At 39.8% G+C, this 17,308-nt stretch overlaps 2 protein-coding genes across 10 annotated transcripts in view; one reads left to right on the forward strand and one right to left on the reverse strand.

Annotated features, from left to right (window-relative positions):
• Positions 1–2,580, forward strand: part of POF1B (POF1B, actin binding protein) — a 47,544-nt gene extending 44,964 nt beyond the window's left edge. The window contains exons 12-14 of the mRNA XM_026848818.1: positions 196–324; positions 593–666; positions 1,010–2,580. Of these exons, the coding sequence (XP_026704619.1) occupies positions 196–324; positions 593–666; positions 1,010–1,145 (339 nt within the window). The 3' untranslated portion in view covers positions 1,146–2,580. The remainder of the gene's footprint in view (positions 1–195; positions 325–592; positions 667–1,009) is intronic.
• A 4,618-nt stretch (positions 2,581–7,198) lies between these two features.
• Positions 7,199–17,308, reverse strand: part of ZNF711 (zinc finger protein 711) — a 33,317-nt gene continuing 23,207 nt past the window's right edge. For 3 of the 9 annotated variants that reach the window (XM_026848895.1, XM_026848900.1, XM_026848899.1), the window contains 5 exons: positions 15,701–15,847; positions 14,966–15,103; positions 13,526–13,573; positions 12,796–12,939; positions 9,460–12,324 (listed from right to left, as the gene is read on the reverse strand). In XM_026848895.1, coding sequence (XP_026704696.1) covers positions 11,147–12,324; positions 12,796–12,939; positions 13,526–13,573; positions 14,966–15,103; positions 15,701–15,847 — 1,655 coding nt within the window. In that variant the 3' untranslated portion in view covers positions 9,460–11,146. Of the gene's footprint in view, positions 7,643–8,657; positions 9,200–9,459; positions 12,325–12,795; positions 12,940–13,525; positions 13,574–14,965; positions 15,104–15,700; positions 15,848–17,308 lie in introns of those variants that run through there. The other 6 variants (XM_026848897.1, XR_003398448.1, XR_003398449.1 and 3 more) reach the window with 6 other exon arrangements.

Genomic DNA, 17,308 nt, shown 5'->3' on the forward strand with positions numbered 1-17,308 from the left:
AATTGATACTGGGTAGAATTCAGTCGAGTTCACACTTTCTGAACTGACTGTGCAGCTCAACAGTCTTACCTGAAAATGGCTGGGTCTTAGTATTCATGATTTTAATGAAAAAAGTACATCCAGAGTCCTAGATACCTACTGACAGTCACCTGCAGGAAGCACCAAGCTCTCCTCCTCCTAATGTGTCTTCTGCAGTCTCAGTTGTGCCAGTTCCAGCAAGATATATCAAGGAGAGAAGGCAGTAACAGTGACCTGCAAATGAGGTTGCATGAACTGACATCCATGCTGGAGGAGAAAGATGCTTGTATTAAACAACAGCAAGAGGTAAAATAATACAACCTATTTCTCTTCTAAGAATTTTTATATTTAAGCCTTCACTTACTGGGTGGTGGGAACCTACAAGGAGGCCACCTGTACTCTCCTGGTTCAGGATTTTTTTAACTGAATGCTATTCTTCTGCCAGTCTTTTGGAAGGACACTTTTTTGGGCTGCTCTTTGAGAGAAATTTCTGCAAATATTTTGTTGTGACTTCAGTGAACTAATACTTCAGAAAACATGATTTCATTTGAATGTTTACTTTTGGTTTTCTCAGGAACTCTTCAGATTGAAGCATGACAAATTATCAGGCAGTCAGTCCCCTGGTGTAACAGCTATCATCACTAAGAAGTAACGTAGTTATTCACCTTTCTTAAAAGCATATCCTTGTGATTTCCCACTGTACAGCCTCTGTTAACCAAGTTATTCCTGCAAATGTCTTAACTTTGCCTGTTCAACTTAACGGGGAACAAGCTGAGACAGGTTTTGCCATGTGGGGAGGATTCAGTGCTGAGCACTGCACGAGCAAGCGTCGGGGTGGCCAAGCAGGGTTGAGGGACGTTTAAAAGCCTGTATGAGCCTCCCAGTTACTAGTGACAGTCGGGGGATTAATGACTGGGAGGACTTTGGGTGAGATCAGAGTAATGTGGCCAAGGGATTGCAGTTTACAGGTGTGCAACTCTTCTTCCTCCAGGTACCGGAATCAGTACCCTATTCTGGGTCTGCTCTCTGATGACTACAAGGTTCCCTCACCTGTCAATAAATCCCAAACTATCGTAATTGAGAGGACTGGCGAGATATGGAAGCACGTAAGTTCACCCAGGGACTGACTGTTCAGTCTCTGCCGTTCCGAAGTACTCGGTTTAACTTCAAAGAAAGCGTGAGCCAAAACACCGAGAGAAAGCTATGGTGTTGGTTTAACTGGGCTGCAGAAGCCAAGTGACAGATGAAAGTCCAGGAACTGTCTCTTGCGAGAGGGCACTCATTGTTGGGTGGAGCATAACTAAAATAACCCTCTGTTGTTTTCTCTGTCACGGAATTACCTGTCACAAAGGAAGTGGTGTTGCTCTAAGAGCAGCCTCTGCAGGGAGTCACTCGGGCAGGAGGGTTTTCCTCACTAGTGAAGGCATGTTTAGGGCGGGCAGCGTTCCTCTGGACCAGGACTAGTAATGACTCCAAACTACACTAAAATATATTAACTGCCACGTCCCCGAAACTTACACTAGGGCAGGACAGTGACTAACCCAGGAAATGCAGAAGAGCGGTGGCTTGGTAAGGAGTGATTCAAAGTAAAAAGTATTTACGTTCCAGGGCACGAGGTCAGGCTGCCAAGTCTGCCGGGAGGTAAAGGTTTGGCAGAGATCAGCGGGGCCAGTTCCCACCCCTGGGTTCTGGACGAGGGTGCCGCAGAAACAGGGTTCAGCAAGTGCCTTTGTGGGGAACATGACCAAGAGCAAGGCAATGAGGAGAGCAGGCTGGGTAGACGAAGGGTAAAACATCTGGCAAGTTCTAAAGGCTGTGTTTCCTGGAGTAGGGTTAAGGAAACAAAAGGCAGAGGTCTCTGGCAAGCAGCTGTTTATTACTGATCTCAAACTCATCCAGTTGCACTGCAACCTAGGGAGATGTCAAGGAATTAAACAGTAATAAAGAAATGACACTGCTAAAGCCCAAAACCCTTCCTCCTAGCTTGTTTGAAAAGTTACTCATTATTTCCATTATAAAAAAAAATAATGGAAAAGATGAGTGTACTCTGCATTTGAAGAGATGAGTATCGTTAGACGAATGAGAACTGTTTGTATTTTAAGTTTTCCAAGGTCTCTATCAATCCCTAGTGCAAGTTCCAGCTGAAACAAAATTGATTTGCTGCAAGATAAACTTGCTAAGCTTGAGAAGTGCCAATTCCACCTTTACTCCACAAGTACTTTCCTGTGTTTACGTACTCTCAGCCAAATCTTTCTATCTGCGCTCATTATGGAACAGCAATGCTGACAGGTATCTGCACACGTGGGGTTTATTCTGGAAGCACGTGGCCTGTACATGTCCTTCAAGCAGTGATGAGTTATGCTCAGTCCTTTGATACGCAAGTGAAAGTACTGAAATGTGCTTTGGAACGTCAGAGCTAGTTGTGTTAGAGAAAACTTTTAGGGTAGAAATAGTATAATAATCTATTTAGGTACCTGGTAACTTCCTGTTCTCGGTTGTTTTCCGAAGTCCCAAACCGCTTTTGTCCTGGGGTCTGCGTCTCCCGGAGGCAGGGCGTGGCCAACAGCTGACGGGGCTGGGACACCTCAACACCCACACAGAGAAAAGAAACAGATCATTAAACCAGACATGCTTTATACACCAGGCAGCTTGCTTTGATATACAGAAGTAAGTTTGTGTATTTTCTTCTGACAAGCTGCTCGTTTCTTTTAGGAATGAAAGAAATCTCTCAGCCATCAGAGCTGCTCAGAGGAGTTCATGATGACTAAAACTGCTTTACTTTCTGCTATTTCGCATCCAAAAAAAGGTTCAGTCTGATAGTGGGAAAGGCTGGGGAAAACTGTCCTTCCACTGAGAACATGGAAGCATGACGAGAGTGGCAAACACTCTCACCTCACCATGAACAACTGGGTTACCCCGTCCATCATCTGCCAATAACTCTGGTGTTCAAACGTTACTTGTACTTTTTCACACACTTACTTTTCGCTCGGAGAGCAGCACACCACGCTCCTGTGCGCTTCAGTTCTTGACATGAGCAACTTCTGATCTTCAGCCAGTCCTGAAGTGACCCGAGAGACAAAAGGAAGATGTCAGAAACCTTTTCCTCTCCGTACTGTCAGCCCTATTCCTCTGTCCTACCTCCTCAGGCCGAGCAGTGAGAGCGATGCCCGTTTAATCCCCGTACACAGTGATGGCTGTTCATCTGCTACTGCCCAGTGAAGGAAACCCCAGAAACAGCCTTCACGGGGAACTTTCACATACCTCACACCTGCTAGGTCAGGGAAGCTAAAACACAAAGGAAAATTACTTAACTTACACCAGGTACACAACTCCTCAAAATTAGCTACTGAATTGGCAAACACCAGTTAGTGAGTTCAGTGACATTACTGGGCAAATGATAATTTCAAAGAACGTTACTGACATCAGAGTTGATTCAGAGTATTTTCAGCTTGAACTTTTACAAGCTCCCAAACCAACCATAAGTATTTACTTTACTAAGTTCTTGAAAATTTCAAGAACTTAGTATATTTTTATATAGAAAAGCTTAATATGAAAATAGCGCATAAGGCTAAATCTCATTATCAGACCAACCTTTCACTTGTAAATTTTTTGCTCCTTGCAGGACCACAGAAATTCTCTCAGAATTAATTGGTATTAATAATTAAGCATTTGTCTAAGCAGCACTGTGCAGAGACTCAGGGGGGAAATTTTAAACTATGCCATCAAAAGGTGCTAGCTCTGTATCATGGGGTTCCTGCTTTGCTTTGTTTCTGCAGACATCTATTTCTCTACACAAATAATACGTATAGACAATGTGTAATGGTGAAAAAAGGCTGTAAGCTACGTGTAACTGAAATAAACCTAACTATAACTTTCTGAATCACGTCTGTCTGTACTGGAAACAGCTCGTGTACCTGATGGGCTGGAGGGGTTGATGCTGTGATGTCAGAGACGAGCTCGTGCTCTTTGTAACAGGGAGAAAGGGACAAGGGTAAAACCCCCTCCCAGCACGTGTGGCCACCCCCAGCAGGCCTGCAGGAGTCTGCACCATCAAACAACGACCTCAGCCTAATGCTACAGAAAGGTTTTCGTTAGTTAAAAATGAAATAGCCTCGTTTGAATGAGGAGTGCCTTGCCCCTCTGAAATCAACCACAGAGTCTAAAATAACGCCCTCAGTGTGGAGCAGTTAGAGAGCAGGTACGTACACAGTTAACATGCTGCTGGCACACAATACTGTCAGTGTGTTCTAGCCCAGTAAATAACATCAGTTACACTGTCAGCTAATGCCTTTACACCTTTGGTGACCTAAAGAATAACAATAAATGAAAGCGGAGGAAGGTGGCACTTGTTTGATGCCATACACCGTTACCTGTGCGTAACCCGGCGGCAGACTTACGGTGCTCCTTGCCCCCATCTCAGCTGGGCTTGGCTCATCGGAAGCTTCACACAAACCGCTCGGCAGAAGCTACGAAGAGCAGGACCAGGAGTTACCGACGGACACACCGCGTGCTCCGCAGCCACTGCAGGCACCCACCGACCAGCCCGCGGCGCTGGAGGAGTCGGGGCCACGCAAAGGCGAAGCGCAGGCACTGAACGTGAATGGCCTTGCAGGACAGACACAGGCTCTGGCTACAGTCAGAGCTGTTGGGCCTGGGTAGAATTTCACAACAAAGGCCAAGATCAGGCAAATGACCTGTTCTGCATGTACAGCTGGTGAGATGGTAAAGCTGAAAACAGGTGATTGTTCCCCGTACTTCAAGAGACAGGTAATGGACATCGTATTTACAAACTAGTTTGCCAGTCAGGAAAGACAGGTGTCAATACTGTACTGAGTAGCAAGGATCAGCTGCTCTAAGGTAAGGAGTATTTTCAGACTTCTGTATGCTCTACAGGCTGCAGTGCTGATGGCTGTAGCACCACGTTTTACTCACAGAAAACATGAAGCAATAGATACTAGTCAAAAAGCTAGTAAATGAAGCATAAGGGCCATTTGGGGATGGTTTTGTTTTCAAATCAGATTTCTTCAAAAAGCAAATTTAGTACTTTTTATTATAAAAGTACATGTTATTTGCTGTAATCTCAGCTATTGCCTCTTTTCTGTTGAGCAGAACCCGATTTACCTAACATTATTTCTGCTGGAGTTTCCAAAACACATTTTTCTCATTCACACAGCTCTGTAAATGCTAGTTATTGCCCCAGTTACAAACAGCACGCATTAGTTAGCTTTTCACCTCAATTTCATGTAGGTCTGCTAAGCCTTCTACATTTTTTCAGGAACAAATCAGAAAAATCAAAGACAGCATTTACTTTGTGTATTTACAACAATATCCATCCTGTCCTATTACACTGTCTTTATCAAGTTACTAAACAAAGCCTCACTGCCTGAGCAGATCTGACGGCACGCAGCGTTTCTTGTTCTTACACTGAAGAGCAGGAAACTGGCTTCTGGTTTCTACTACTGACTCTTTCACACAACTCAGTATGTGGGAAGAGTTTCTCTGCCTCAGCTGTAAAAAACAAAGCCAGAGCGCCCTGGTTCAGAAGTTACTGACATCCCTAGCCTTCTGCAAGAGTAGATGTAGACACTGAATACCACGTCAAGGTAACTCACCCTGACCTTGAGAGCACTCTGCTGGCGTCTTCTGTATTTTCTCTGTCGATTTCATTACCTTTAATTGTGGGCATCTGAAACACGAAGAAAGAAAATATAGATGATCAAGCTATGAATCACTTTTAAGCGCTCCTGCCTTTTAGGAGTTCTTGTCTGTCATTGAAATTAAAAACCACAGTAAACGAATCTGACATTCTAGAGCTACCCTTCTGTTTGTGAAACTCTCTGCTTGCTCAAGCAACCACGATGTGTTTGTACATCACGTACAGCACCGCAGGAGCAGGCAGAGGAGAAATCCAAACACATCAAGAACAGCGGAACCTCCTCGGTGTTGTGCTCCCAGCAGTGACCAGCCTCCCAGCACACAGCACCTTCCCTGCTCCTGGCAGTGTGGAGCGACATCCCATCACCAGTGCCGGGGAAGGTCAATCACCGCGTCAGCTCAGGCTGCTGCAGGGGCCGATCGTAGGAATTCTGACAAACCAGGAATGCTTGCAAGCACAGCTCAAAGCCCCTTCTGAAAACAGGGCAAAAGCAAGGCATAGATAAACCTCACCAAGGAAGGCGTGTATGCGTGGAAGATGATCACATCTACTAAAGAGCACCTCTAAAAGAACAGAGATCGTGCAACTTCACCAGTGATGGGAGACCATTCCCAGTGTTCAGGACAAGTTATTAAATACGGTACCACCAGCTGTTACCATTCAATTCAACACTGGAGTCAAAACACTTGCAAGGCTTACAGGTGGTAGAGTCTCTCTTTCACTTGCTTCCTACCACCACGTAGGAGCTCATCTGCTTTGAAAATGAGTAAGCAGGTCCTGCCTGGAGAGCACCTCATCCCATCCTAAAGGCTTCATGTGTTGGGGGGACCAAAGGCAGTTTGCTGCCAGCTCAGGGGAGGGAGCCAGGCAGGGCAGAAGTACAGACTACACAGAGCAGGGATCTGTGGAAGTACTGAGATACAAATTTTACTGTGATTTGACAAGAAGCATTTTTAAAATCGTGACACCTCCATGGTAACAATACAACAGCCATCACAAATTCTCTTAAATATTTACTGGGAAAATGCACTGAAAAGAATCTAGGAACTGTGCCTCGAACTGCTGAGGATTCAGGTGAAGATTTAAAATGCTACTTTGTAGTAAAACCTTCTGTCAAGAATATGAGCCAAGTGCTTGCTTTAATTCAGAATTTCAGTTACTGGGGAAATACAGTCATAGGGGGAAAAAAAGAGGAAAAGAACAAGGTTCTACCTGAGTCTTCTTGGATGAATACATACAGAAGAGAAATATAAAATCCTAAATTACTCAAACAACATACACAAAGTAACAGCATGGCATGTAACACCACTTCCTCTCAGGTTTCTCTTCATCTAGCAGGCACATTCCTTTATTTCCCTTCCCTAACTCCAACTTGTACACCCTCTCCTCCACAGCCCCAGCGTCTTGCCTGCAATATACAGCACAGGCCTTTTTCTTGTTGATTCTGTCATCCATCCATCCATCCATCCATCCATCCATCCATCCATCCATCCATCCATCCATCCATCCATCCATCCATCCCTCCATCCCAGTATTACTTTTTTAAACCACCAGAGCCCTCTTAACATCTTCCATCCCCTGCTTCACCTATTCACCATCCCGTTGGACAGTTACAAGAAGCTCTGACACCCGCAGCTCTACAGAAAGACGTCAGTGCTGGAAGAAGGAGCAGAACAACACATTAAGTCCAGCCTCAAGTCATCAACTCTAAGCATCACTGGACAGAACCAACTGAGGGCCAAGCAGCAGCACACACTCACCCAGCTGTAACATAAGCTACTGAATTTTAAAAGCACTGCTCAAGCAAAAAGTCTGACAAACTTACTTCTTTGAACTGTTTCAAATTTAACAACACACGGGTAGTAAACGATTAACCTTAACCTGTGTGGGTTAAGTCTCGAGGCTTTTCCTTTCTTTGACAGACCTTGTTTTCACAGCCCTTCTTAGCTAGGTTGCATTGTCCATACACTGCCAAGAGAAGAGGAGACAAACAATTAATACAAAGAAAGAAACGTTCAAAATACTAATGCGTAAGCCAGCCGAGGAAAAGTGGCAACTCATCTTGAGACCTCACAGGCGACAAGGCTGCCTGTAACCATCCTGCCAAGTTTAACAACTCAGTTTCTCCACCCAGCCATCACAAAAAGCAGGGCTCACACACAGAAGGTTGTACTAGTCTGCACCTGCTTCAAGTCCTACACTTTCCCGTATTTTTACCTTAGTCGGTAACAAAAAGTTGTGGTTTTTCCAACCACTATTCCCTCCCTCACACCTTGAAAAACATTTTCCTCTCAGATTTTCATGTTCCAAAAATATTACTTTTTTCCCCAATTAAAAAGAAACGTCATCAGGTGGACTTAGACACTATTAAACCTCAACTCCAAATACAAAGTTACAGAAATTAATCATTCATCAATATAATGCTGAAGCTCTGAATGAATTAAACTTTTATCCAACACCCATCTCTCATTAAATATGTTAAAAATATTTTTGTGCCCTTTACAGTGTGTGGTTTTAGGGCAAGAAAAAAAACCAAACACAATAGAAAAATCTAGGTAACAAAACCAATGCCCCACAGTGTACCACGCTCTTAAGAACAGTAGATACCACTCACCGATTTTCACTAAACAACCACCTTACACTGAACAACTGTTCATCACAGAAAGAATTAACCCACATGCACTCCTTGGAAGAAACACTACTTCAAATATACATTGTAAAATGTAAACGTTAATATAGCTCACCAATAGATACCAAGAATTAACAATAAAATGTATTAAAGCATGATCTGAGCGCAATGCTTAAACGCATTATGTCCAGATTTCATACACTGTCTAAAAATGCTGGCTCTCCAAATGTCTAATTCATTTCTAGCCCCCACATCCCGTTCTGTACCCCATGAACTGTGATGGATGCTTCAGCAATGTGGGATTAAGTCCTTCTACAAAGTTGGCTACAGGAAATGTTCACAATACTCAAGTACCTGATTATTCCGTCCTTCTGCAGGGTGGAAAAATGAGCCAGCATGGATGTGTGCTTTGTCACAGAGTCAGAACGATCATCTTCAGTCTGCTATGAAGAAACTCCTTCAGTCTATGTATTCAATACAACATTCAGGAATAAAGCATTAAATTCCTCAAAACCCCACAACTTTAATCTCCAAGATTTTTTGAATGCTACAGCCTCCTCCTTTGGTTGCTGGGCATATAAAAAAATAAAGGTAGTATAAACAAACCACACATCAATAGGCTCATGTCTGCATCACTTCTGGTTTTTAGTACAAAACCCACAAGCCCACTGGCCAAAAGCCTGTTGGAAATCCTTGATGAAAAGTTCATTTAATATCACATTCTCACAGTTTTTAATCTATTACTGATGTCGTATTTCAAGTACTCTAAAAAGAGAGGGAAATTAAGATAGCAGTATTTTTACTATTTCATTTTGCAAGCTGTTCTTATTACAGATAAAAAGACAAAACCTACCTGGCTTTTCCCAACATATGTGAGAAGCTTTATGTTCTCTTTACTTAAAGGAAAAAATGTCAAAGGAATGTCAGTGTTATTTTAGAAATAAGCACAAATACATTACCTGTAACTTTAAAGCGTTAGTCAAATAAAATGCCAATATTCTCCCCTCAATAGTCTGACAAATATACCTCAAGTAACCTGTTTACTTGCAATGTTATTACATCTTAATTAACGAATAATGCAATTAAAAATATTAGGCAAATTCACGTAGCATCCGACTTTCCTAAACACCATAAATGAAAAGCAAACTCCAAAAAATTTGGAGTGCAAGAGATGCGTTTTATTGTATGCCCGTTACGATGAGTAACACATTTAGAAATAATAATCCCACATAACAGTGACAATCTTATTTTACAGCGTGTACATCATTTTTTACAGCCACATAAAACACGTATTTTTCTAAGAGATTTCCCAAATTTAACTTTCTGAAGTTTAGAAATATAAAAAAAATTTATTCTCAAGGAACTGATTCTCATCTGGTGCAAAAACAAAATATGAACATTATCTGAAACACAAAGCCACAATATAGCATGAAGTTACAATTTATCATGTGAACAGCTGTGTGCAAACATGAAGCAACTAAAAAAGTAAAAAATACACATTATATGCATAACATTTATGAACAGGTTTTTCATTAAATAGCCCTAGACCAGCTTGTTATATTAAGCGCCATTTGATTTGCAGCATGCTAACACAAAGCATTGTTTAAAGGGATGCATATTTTAAATGTATACACTGTAAACTGAAGATCCACCTCCAAACTCTAGTGGCAGCATATTTTTCTGGTTAAATACTGCATATATACTTTCTTACAGATTGAAAATGCATGTTTATAGTATGGTATAGATTTTTTTTTTTTTGAAGAATTGATTAAAAGGTGCAATTTTATGTCTATATTGAAAATTTCCTATTAGGAGGTAGGACAATAATAGTCATACCTGTTAAGAACAATGCCCTAAAGAACTTCTAAGTACTTTGAATTTTAATTTAAAAACCCCTACATTTTTCAACTTTGTTTTTAATATTCTTTTTAGAGAAGATTTTAAAGTAGTGAGAAAAAAAATTAGTGTTGAGTCACAACACTACGAGCTGCATCCATTTTATCCTTTAAAAAAAAAAAGTCAAATTCAAAGTTAATTTTGTTATATGTGCCATACTGAACAACATTCAACTGTAGTTTCAGATAAAAAAGGGAAATTATATACATACACATCTTTAACCCTAGCACCAGAACACCACCTTTGAGATCATAACATAATGCTATATTTTAAACATCATATCCTGCAATAAAATAGGTTAGCAGCTTTGAAAACCATTAAAAAAATTACTTGTTGGACCTAAACTAATAAAGGAAACAAAAAAGTTTCCCAATGATTTTTTTTTTTTTTTTTTAAAAAAAAAAAAGAAAAAAAAAAGGACAACCCCCCCTGGTTTGACCAGTTCTGGAATTTAATTTCCAGGCACGATTCAAAAACGTTATGATCAAGTGACTGACTAATACTCTCCTTTCAAAACTGCACAAGAAGTTAAGACTCGGTTGCCTTTGCACACAATTTGTAAATAACCCCACCATATATCTGAACTGTTTTCATATTGGAGACAAACGCTGTTACTGACAAAATGGCTAACACAATCATCTTCGTTTCGTCTTCTATAGCTTAACAACGTGTAATACTATTAGTCTGAAGACATTCATCCATCTTTCTGCAAATTTAAGACATTCATCCATCCTTCTGCATTCTATAGTGCTCTTTAGGTTCTGATAAGCAACAATCATAGGGCTATGAGATCCCCTGTCAACCCTAATACTTTTAAGACTTTTAATACAAAGAATGTAAAGTTATGATTTAATATCAAGCTTTGAAACCAGGAGAAACAGTTCATGAGATTTTTTTTTTCCCCAATTATCACAGTTTCTAAATTGCTTCCTTCTTGAGATCATATATTACATTATGGCCTCTTTGTGGTGCCTCATTATATGCTGATTTTTTTCAGATGGTCTACGGAATCCCTTTTTGCAATACTCACACCTATGTGGATAGTCTTTTGTGTGTATGGATATTACGTGCCGTTTAAAGCCCGACGCATCCGTAGTGCTATATTCACAATACTGGCATTGATAAACTTTTCTTCCACTGTGGGTCTTCATGTGCTTCTTAAGTTCATTTTGCTGCCTAAATCCTCTTTTACATCTTTTGCATTTAAAAGGCAGGTCCTTGGTGTGAACTGAGAGGATATGCCCACTAAGTACAAAAGGATCTGATGTTTTAAAGTCACAGTGTCTACACTGATGTATCTTTTTACCTTTATGGGTTTCACTATGCTTTTTGAGCTCAGATGGACGATGGAAACCTTTTTCACATACCTCGCATTTGTGGGGAAAATCCTTTGTGTGGACTGAAATAATGTGTCGCTTCAGGTCACTTGAATTGGTGCTCTTATGGTCACAGTGTGGACACTGATGAGTCTTATGCCCTTGAAATAACTCTGTGTGCTGCTGCAGTTCTTTTTCATCTGTAAACGCCTGGGGACAGTGCTCACATTTAAATGGCAAATCAGTGCCGTGTTTGGTTTTGATGTGAGTTTTCAGATTGGACTGATCAGCACACCTGAAGACACAGTGCTGACACTGGTATGGCTTTTCCCCAGTGTGGGTCCTCATATGCTTTTTCAGCTCTGATGGGTGACGGAATCCTTTCCCACATTCCACACAGACATGAGGGAAGTTCTTACTATGAACTGCAAGCAGATGTCTATTGAGTAGTCCCTGCTCTGCAGTTTCATAGTCACAATATTTGCACTTGTGTAGCTTAGGCTCCTTGTCCCTCAGTATTAGCTTATTAGAGCTCAACGGGCTTGCTTCTCTGTATCTTCTTGTATATTCTGTAAACTCATGGGTTTTATCAACCTTATTTATAAGTTTATGGCTTTCCAGATGATTGTGGAAACTTACTTTTTTGTTAGTTGTAAAGTCACAGTCTGTACACTGGTATTTCTTCTTAATCATATGATCTGGATGATTCTTCATATGCCTTTTCAAGAATCCTCTGGATTTAAATTTTTTCCCACAAATATGACAAGGGTAAACTGTTAAGGGCTGTCCATCAGGACCTATTATAACAGCTGTTTTTGAACAAACAAAAACAAGTTATGAAGGAAACACATTTACTGATTAAGAAGCTTTAAATCAGCCAACTGCTGTTCAGATTCATGCACTTACACTTGCAGCAGAGAGAGAATGGTTCAGTAGTTTAAAAACAACCAATCCACAGCACCTATAGTTTATATAGTTTTGTTTTAGAAACTGCTCGAACAGATCAGTAATATTGAATGTGCAGTGAATATATCCATGATTACTTTTTAATAGATTGCAAAATTCACATGAACTGCATCAGCCCTAAGTATACTAACTTCGAATAGCAAAAATTACTACATTTTCTATGCACAGAATTGGAGGGGGGAAGGACACAGGAAATATGCAAATCATCATTTATATTTTTTACTTCTGCACCAGCTTGAAAGAAAAACAAAAAAAGGAATAGTACAGGAGTAAGTGCCACTCCATGACAATACGCATAACCATACAGTGTTTACCTGTTTGCCATTGCCTGGCCTCTCCTCTCCTCCTTTTCTTGGTTTTTTGTTTTAGCACTCTATTAGTGCTAATGCTATCACAAATCTGCAGGTATTGTGTTGCATTACCGTTTTTGTTTTCTAATCGTGTATCCAAGTTATTTCCTAGAAACAAAAATTAGACACCATAAAAAACCTTAAACAACTTTTTTCTTTGGGATTGATGACTGGAATTGCACAGCAGCATATTTACTTTTTTTTTTAAAAATACTACCCATTCCTCTACAGTGAACACATACGAAAAAAGAAGAGTGCCAATATAAAGCACTATCTATCTTTCCTGGCAAAAGTCAAGAATATAGTTGCTGAAACATTGATTAATGTTAAAATATATTCCTTGACTTCTCATACTTCTCAGGACATTCATTTCTTATAAGTTATGCTGGTTGTTTCCTTTTATTTAACTTGGTTTTACTTCTTAACAACCACATTTAATCTCTCTCCTGACTACAAAACTATTAAAAAACCTGGCAGATCCTCCCAACTTCCCCACCCCCTCTGAACGCCTACAACACATCTAGAACTGTTTTAATTTCAAAATAGTAGAGAAAGACTGTGGAGTCCTTCAATGTATATTTTATGGATAATTTTCGGCATTCACTGATTAGGAGAACTGACATAAAAATCTATGAATTTTCAAAGACAGCGAGTTAGTTTTAATGCTGTACCAAGCACAGTTACATGCTCTTACCTGCCGCTTGACCATCTTCATATCTTCTGGGTAGCCTTCTTTCATCTCCTGCAGAAAATGGTATTTTAATCATAAATTAAAATTGTTTTTAAAGATGACGGCTTTGAAAGTCTGACAATAAGAGAAAACTAACTTAGCTAGGAAGTAACAGCTTAACCCTATCCAAACTGAGATGTGCAGTACACAATCAGTTCAGTATTTTGCAATTATGAACCCCATGAAATAAAAATCACATCTTTGTAAAGAGTTAATATCCACTAAAGCTGTGTTTGCATGCTTACCCTGCTGACTGTCTTTCCTGCTTTTCATAATTAATATGATTGTTTCTGTAAACTATAACCCGATACAGAACCTCAGACACCAATCCAGAAACAAGGTTATCTGAGATCCACCATTTGTTCTTGAGGTCAAAGCACTTTATCTTTCTGGAGTAGAAGTAGGTGGAACACTAATCCCCTATCATCTATATGAGGTACTACAAAGTTCTGGGAGACAGAGAAGTAACACCTTAAGAGTATATTCCTCATTTTGGATTGCAAGTGTTTACTGCTGTTGCCAAGGGTCTGTGGTTCTAAACGGCTTTATCAGCCCAACTACTGTGCTCAGAAGTATTTCACCAATTAAATTTAACTAACTTGCTCACTTAGAACGTAAACCATGGATGAGCTGATACCCTCTTAATATACATTTAACATGCCAAAATCTGAGAGAAGATTATGAAGTAAAAGAATATTCAGAATTCACAATATATCCTCATAAGACACTTCTGCTGTTTGAAGCCTGGTGGAAGAGAACAAATTACCTTTTTTCTTTTCGTTTCTAACCTGAGGGACTAACAGGCTTAAAACAGGCATAGAAACTTAAATTATTAGGAACACGTTTACACATTTATTCCTACTATTCCCTTTTAAAACTTTTTTCCCCCCTTCCTCCTAGCTAATGTAAAATACTTAAGGCTATTCTTAGTTTTGTAAGCTCTTCTGCAGTCAACTTAAACAACCATTAAAACCATGCATTCTGTACATCTGAGCTGGAATCAAGAACAGTATAAAAATTCTCCTAACAGCTTTCATTTCTACCTCTTAAAACTCAACATATAGCAGTCTATTCATTATACACAAGACAATCAACTACTCAATTAATTGGTAAATGTATGACAGACCAGCATTGGGAAAAAAACACCAAATGTAAAAATGAAATTGTTTTCTTTGTATTGAACAGAAAAAAACCTAAGGACCTTATGTGTAAAAGGTCACAACTGATGTAAAAATTATTTTTCAAATTACTTAACTACACTGACACTAAAAGATCAGAAGGAGCTGTTTCCAAACCCCCTTGGGAAAGGTGAGAGACTAACACATTTGTACAGAGATTCTGGAAGCTAGATGAGGGAGAAAAAAATGGAAGGGATTTTCAGAAAATAAGCACACAGATTCCTACCGTAAGCAGCAGCCCAAGCAACAGGGACAAAAGTTTTATTCACGCCAGAGTCTTCAAGCTGTGTGTCGGGAAGTGATGTAGCTTCTTCTTCACCTACAATAACTTCCATATAAACTTCATCTGCTATTTCAGCACAGCCTGGATTAAAGGAGAAGATAAATCTTTAATTTTATTCTGCTCATCCTAACTTTTCCTTCATTTAATTTGCTCTCGCTCTGACTGATACCCATTATAAATTACTTTTCTTCCTTTCACATACAGAACCACCCCTTCTCTTAGGGGATCATTGTTTATTCAGACAATCCTTAAAGAGAGAAAACATGTATCAATACAAATCCAAACGAAATACCAACATAAACTCAAATATACAAACTTATAAACTTGTAACCGATGACATTTATTTGCCACTTTGCCAGAAAGCTCATTAAACAAGGCAATTCACAGTAGGAAAACAGAAAAATGAGAAATTTGACTAACCTCATGAACTTCATCCATGGACATGTTAAATTTAATATAAATAATGAAATGATTGCATACAGTATGCACAAAGTGCATTTATCCACATCACTTTAAAATAATTATAGCCTGCTTTTTATTTTTAGGGAAGATGAGCTTAGTTTTCTACTACTTCAGGCTGAAGAATCCTTCAGAAAAATTAAAAAAGTCCTTGAGAATGATGTTTATATTGTTGTACAAAACAGCATGAGAAACAAAAATGTTTCTTATTATGCTTACTAATATCTTCATCTTCCTGAGAAGAGTCCTTAACAGCCATGTAAACCATTTTTTCTCGCTGCATTCTACCAACACCTCCTTGTTCAATTACTCCAGCTACAGAATGTCCATTGTGAAAGTCACTCTCTGTGACAATTTCTGTTCCACCTTTAACAAAAAGAAGTTAAACACATTAAGTAAATGTAAACAAAGCCACTGTTAAGATACATGTCAGATTTAAGTATTTTTTTTCTTATTTACAACAAAGCTGTTTTGTAAAACTCCAATTAAATGTTTTTACATCCGTGTCTGTCATAAAAATCATACAAGTCTGATACTTTGGAGCAGATAAGGAAAAAACATCTCGAGTTTGTTCTGATAAATTCAAGACTGGACGACCACTAGGTAAGAAGGATCAAGCAGCCAACGAGTGTGACTGGAAACACACACTTGCCCACGCTCACTAATAAAAATGACTGCAAATCCACCTTGCCCCAAACACAGGCTTTAAATTCTTTCTTGAGATGCAAACAGTGAATTCTTATCCCTCTTCCTCTCCCCAGATCCTACTTACTTACCTTGCAAAACCTGATTCTTAGGTAATTTTTCCTACAAAAATTCTATCTCATGTCCCAGACTCATTACATGGGAGTGAGTAGTAACTTATACTGGGGTCACACTTCTCAAAACCGTGAAAGAGCAAATGCTACTGTCAATTACTTCAACGACAAGAATATTATCTAGAGAGAAAGATGTTAAGGGCCTGCACCAAATCCCTGGAGACAACACAATCTGAAGAGTAACAATCGGAAAGGAGAAAATGAGAACAACTGCCCACATGGCCCCTCCTGGTGACTAACAGGATTTGGCCCACTGACTTACTTGAACAGAGGCAAAAGAACAAGTTCCAACCTGGAACTTGCTATTGATGCTTGAGTCAGAGAGAGGTGGCACATAAATATTGATGTGCCTGCCTTCTGTGCATCGCAGGGACTGAACAGGGAGTAGAAAAGCTGCAGATTACAGCAGAACAAGCTAACACCTGGTATGCCAAGAGTCCTTGTTTGCTCCTAGGAATGGTCCTGATCGGACATACTCAGCTAGGAGGCTGAGTCCAAATCAAATACATTGATCCATCACTCCCTGGAAGCGTTCTGTAAATAGGAGGCTCTGCCAAACATCCTTCTCCCAACCAAACAGAAGCAGCAATCCCTCTGCAATCAAAATGTGGACTTTCACTATTCCTAAGCTTGATGAAAACTGATATATTAAAGTCACTGGGATGGGTGATGTCTCTATGGAACACAGTGTACAGAGATCCTCATGCTTTTGAGGGCAATGGTGGCCAAAATGTTTTCACAACCTCTTTTCAATACTTGAAAGGAATTAAGGATCCAATACTGAAAATCCCAGGGCCTTACAGAAATACTCACTAACCCTCAGCTGAATCTGATAGTGTCAATTCCAAACAGGATAGCAAAATATGTAAAGTTACTTTGGCAGCCTTGTGAAGGACTTGATTAATAGGCTCCAAATTCTACACAGTATTATACTGCAAAAGACATCAAGCAACTTCTAAGACAGTCTTAACTAATTCTGAACCTACCCTAAGGAAGAGAGAAAACCACA

Source organism: Athene cunicularia (assembly GCF_003259725.1).
Source record: "Athene cunicularia isolate RWA chromosome 4 unlocalized genomic scaffold, athCun1 chr4_part3, whole genome shotgun sequence".
NCBI classification, from domain to species: Eukaryota; Metazoa; Chordata; class Aves; order Strigiformes; family Strigidae; genus Athene; species Athene cunicularia.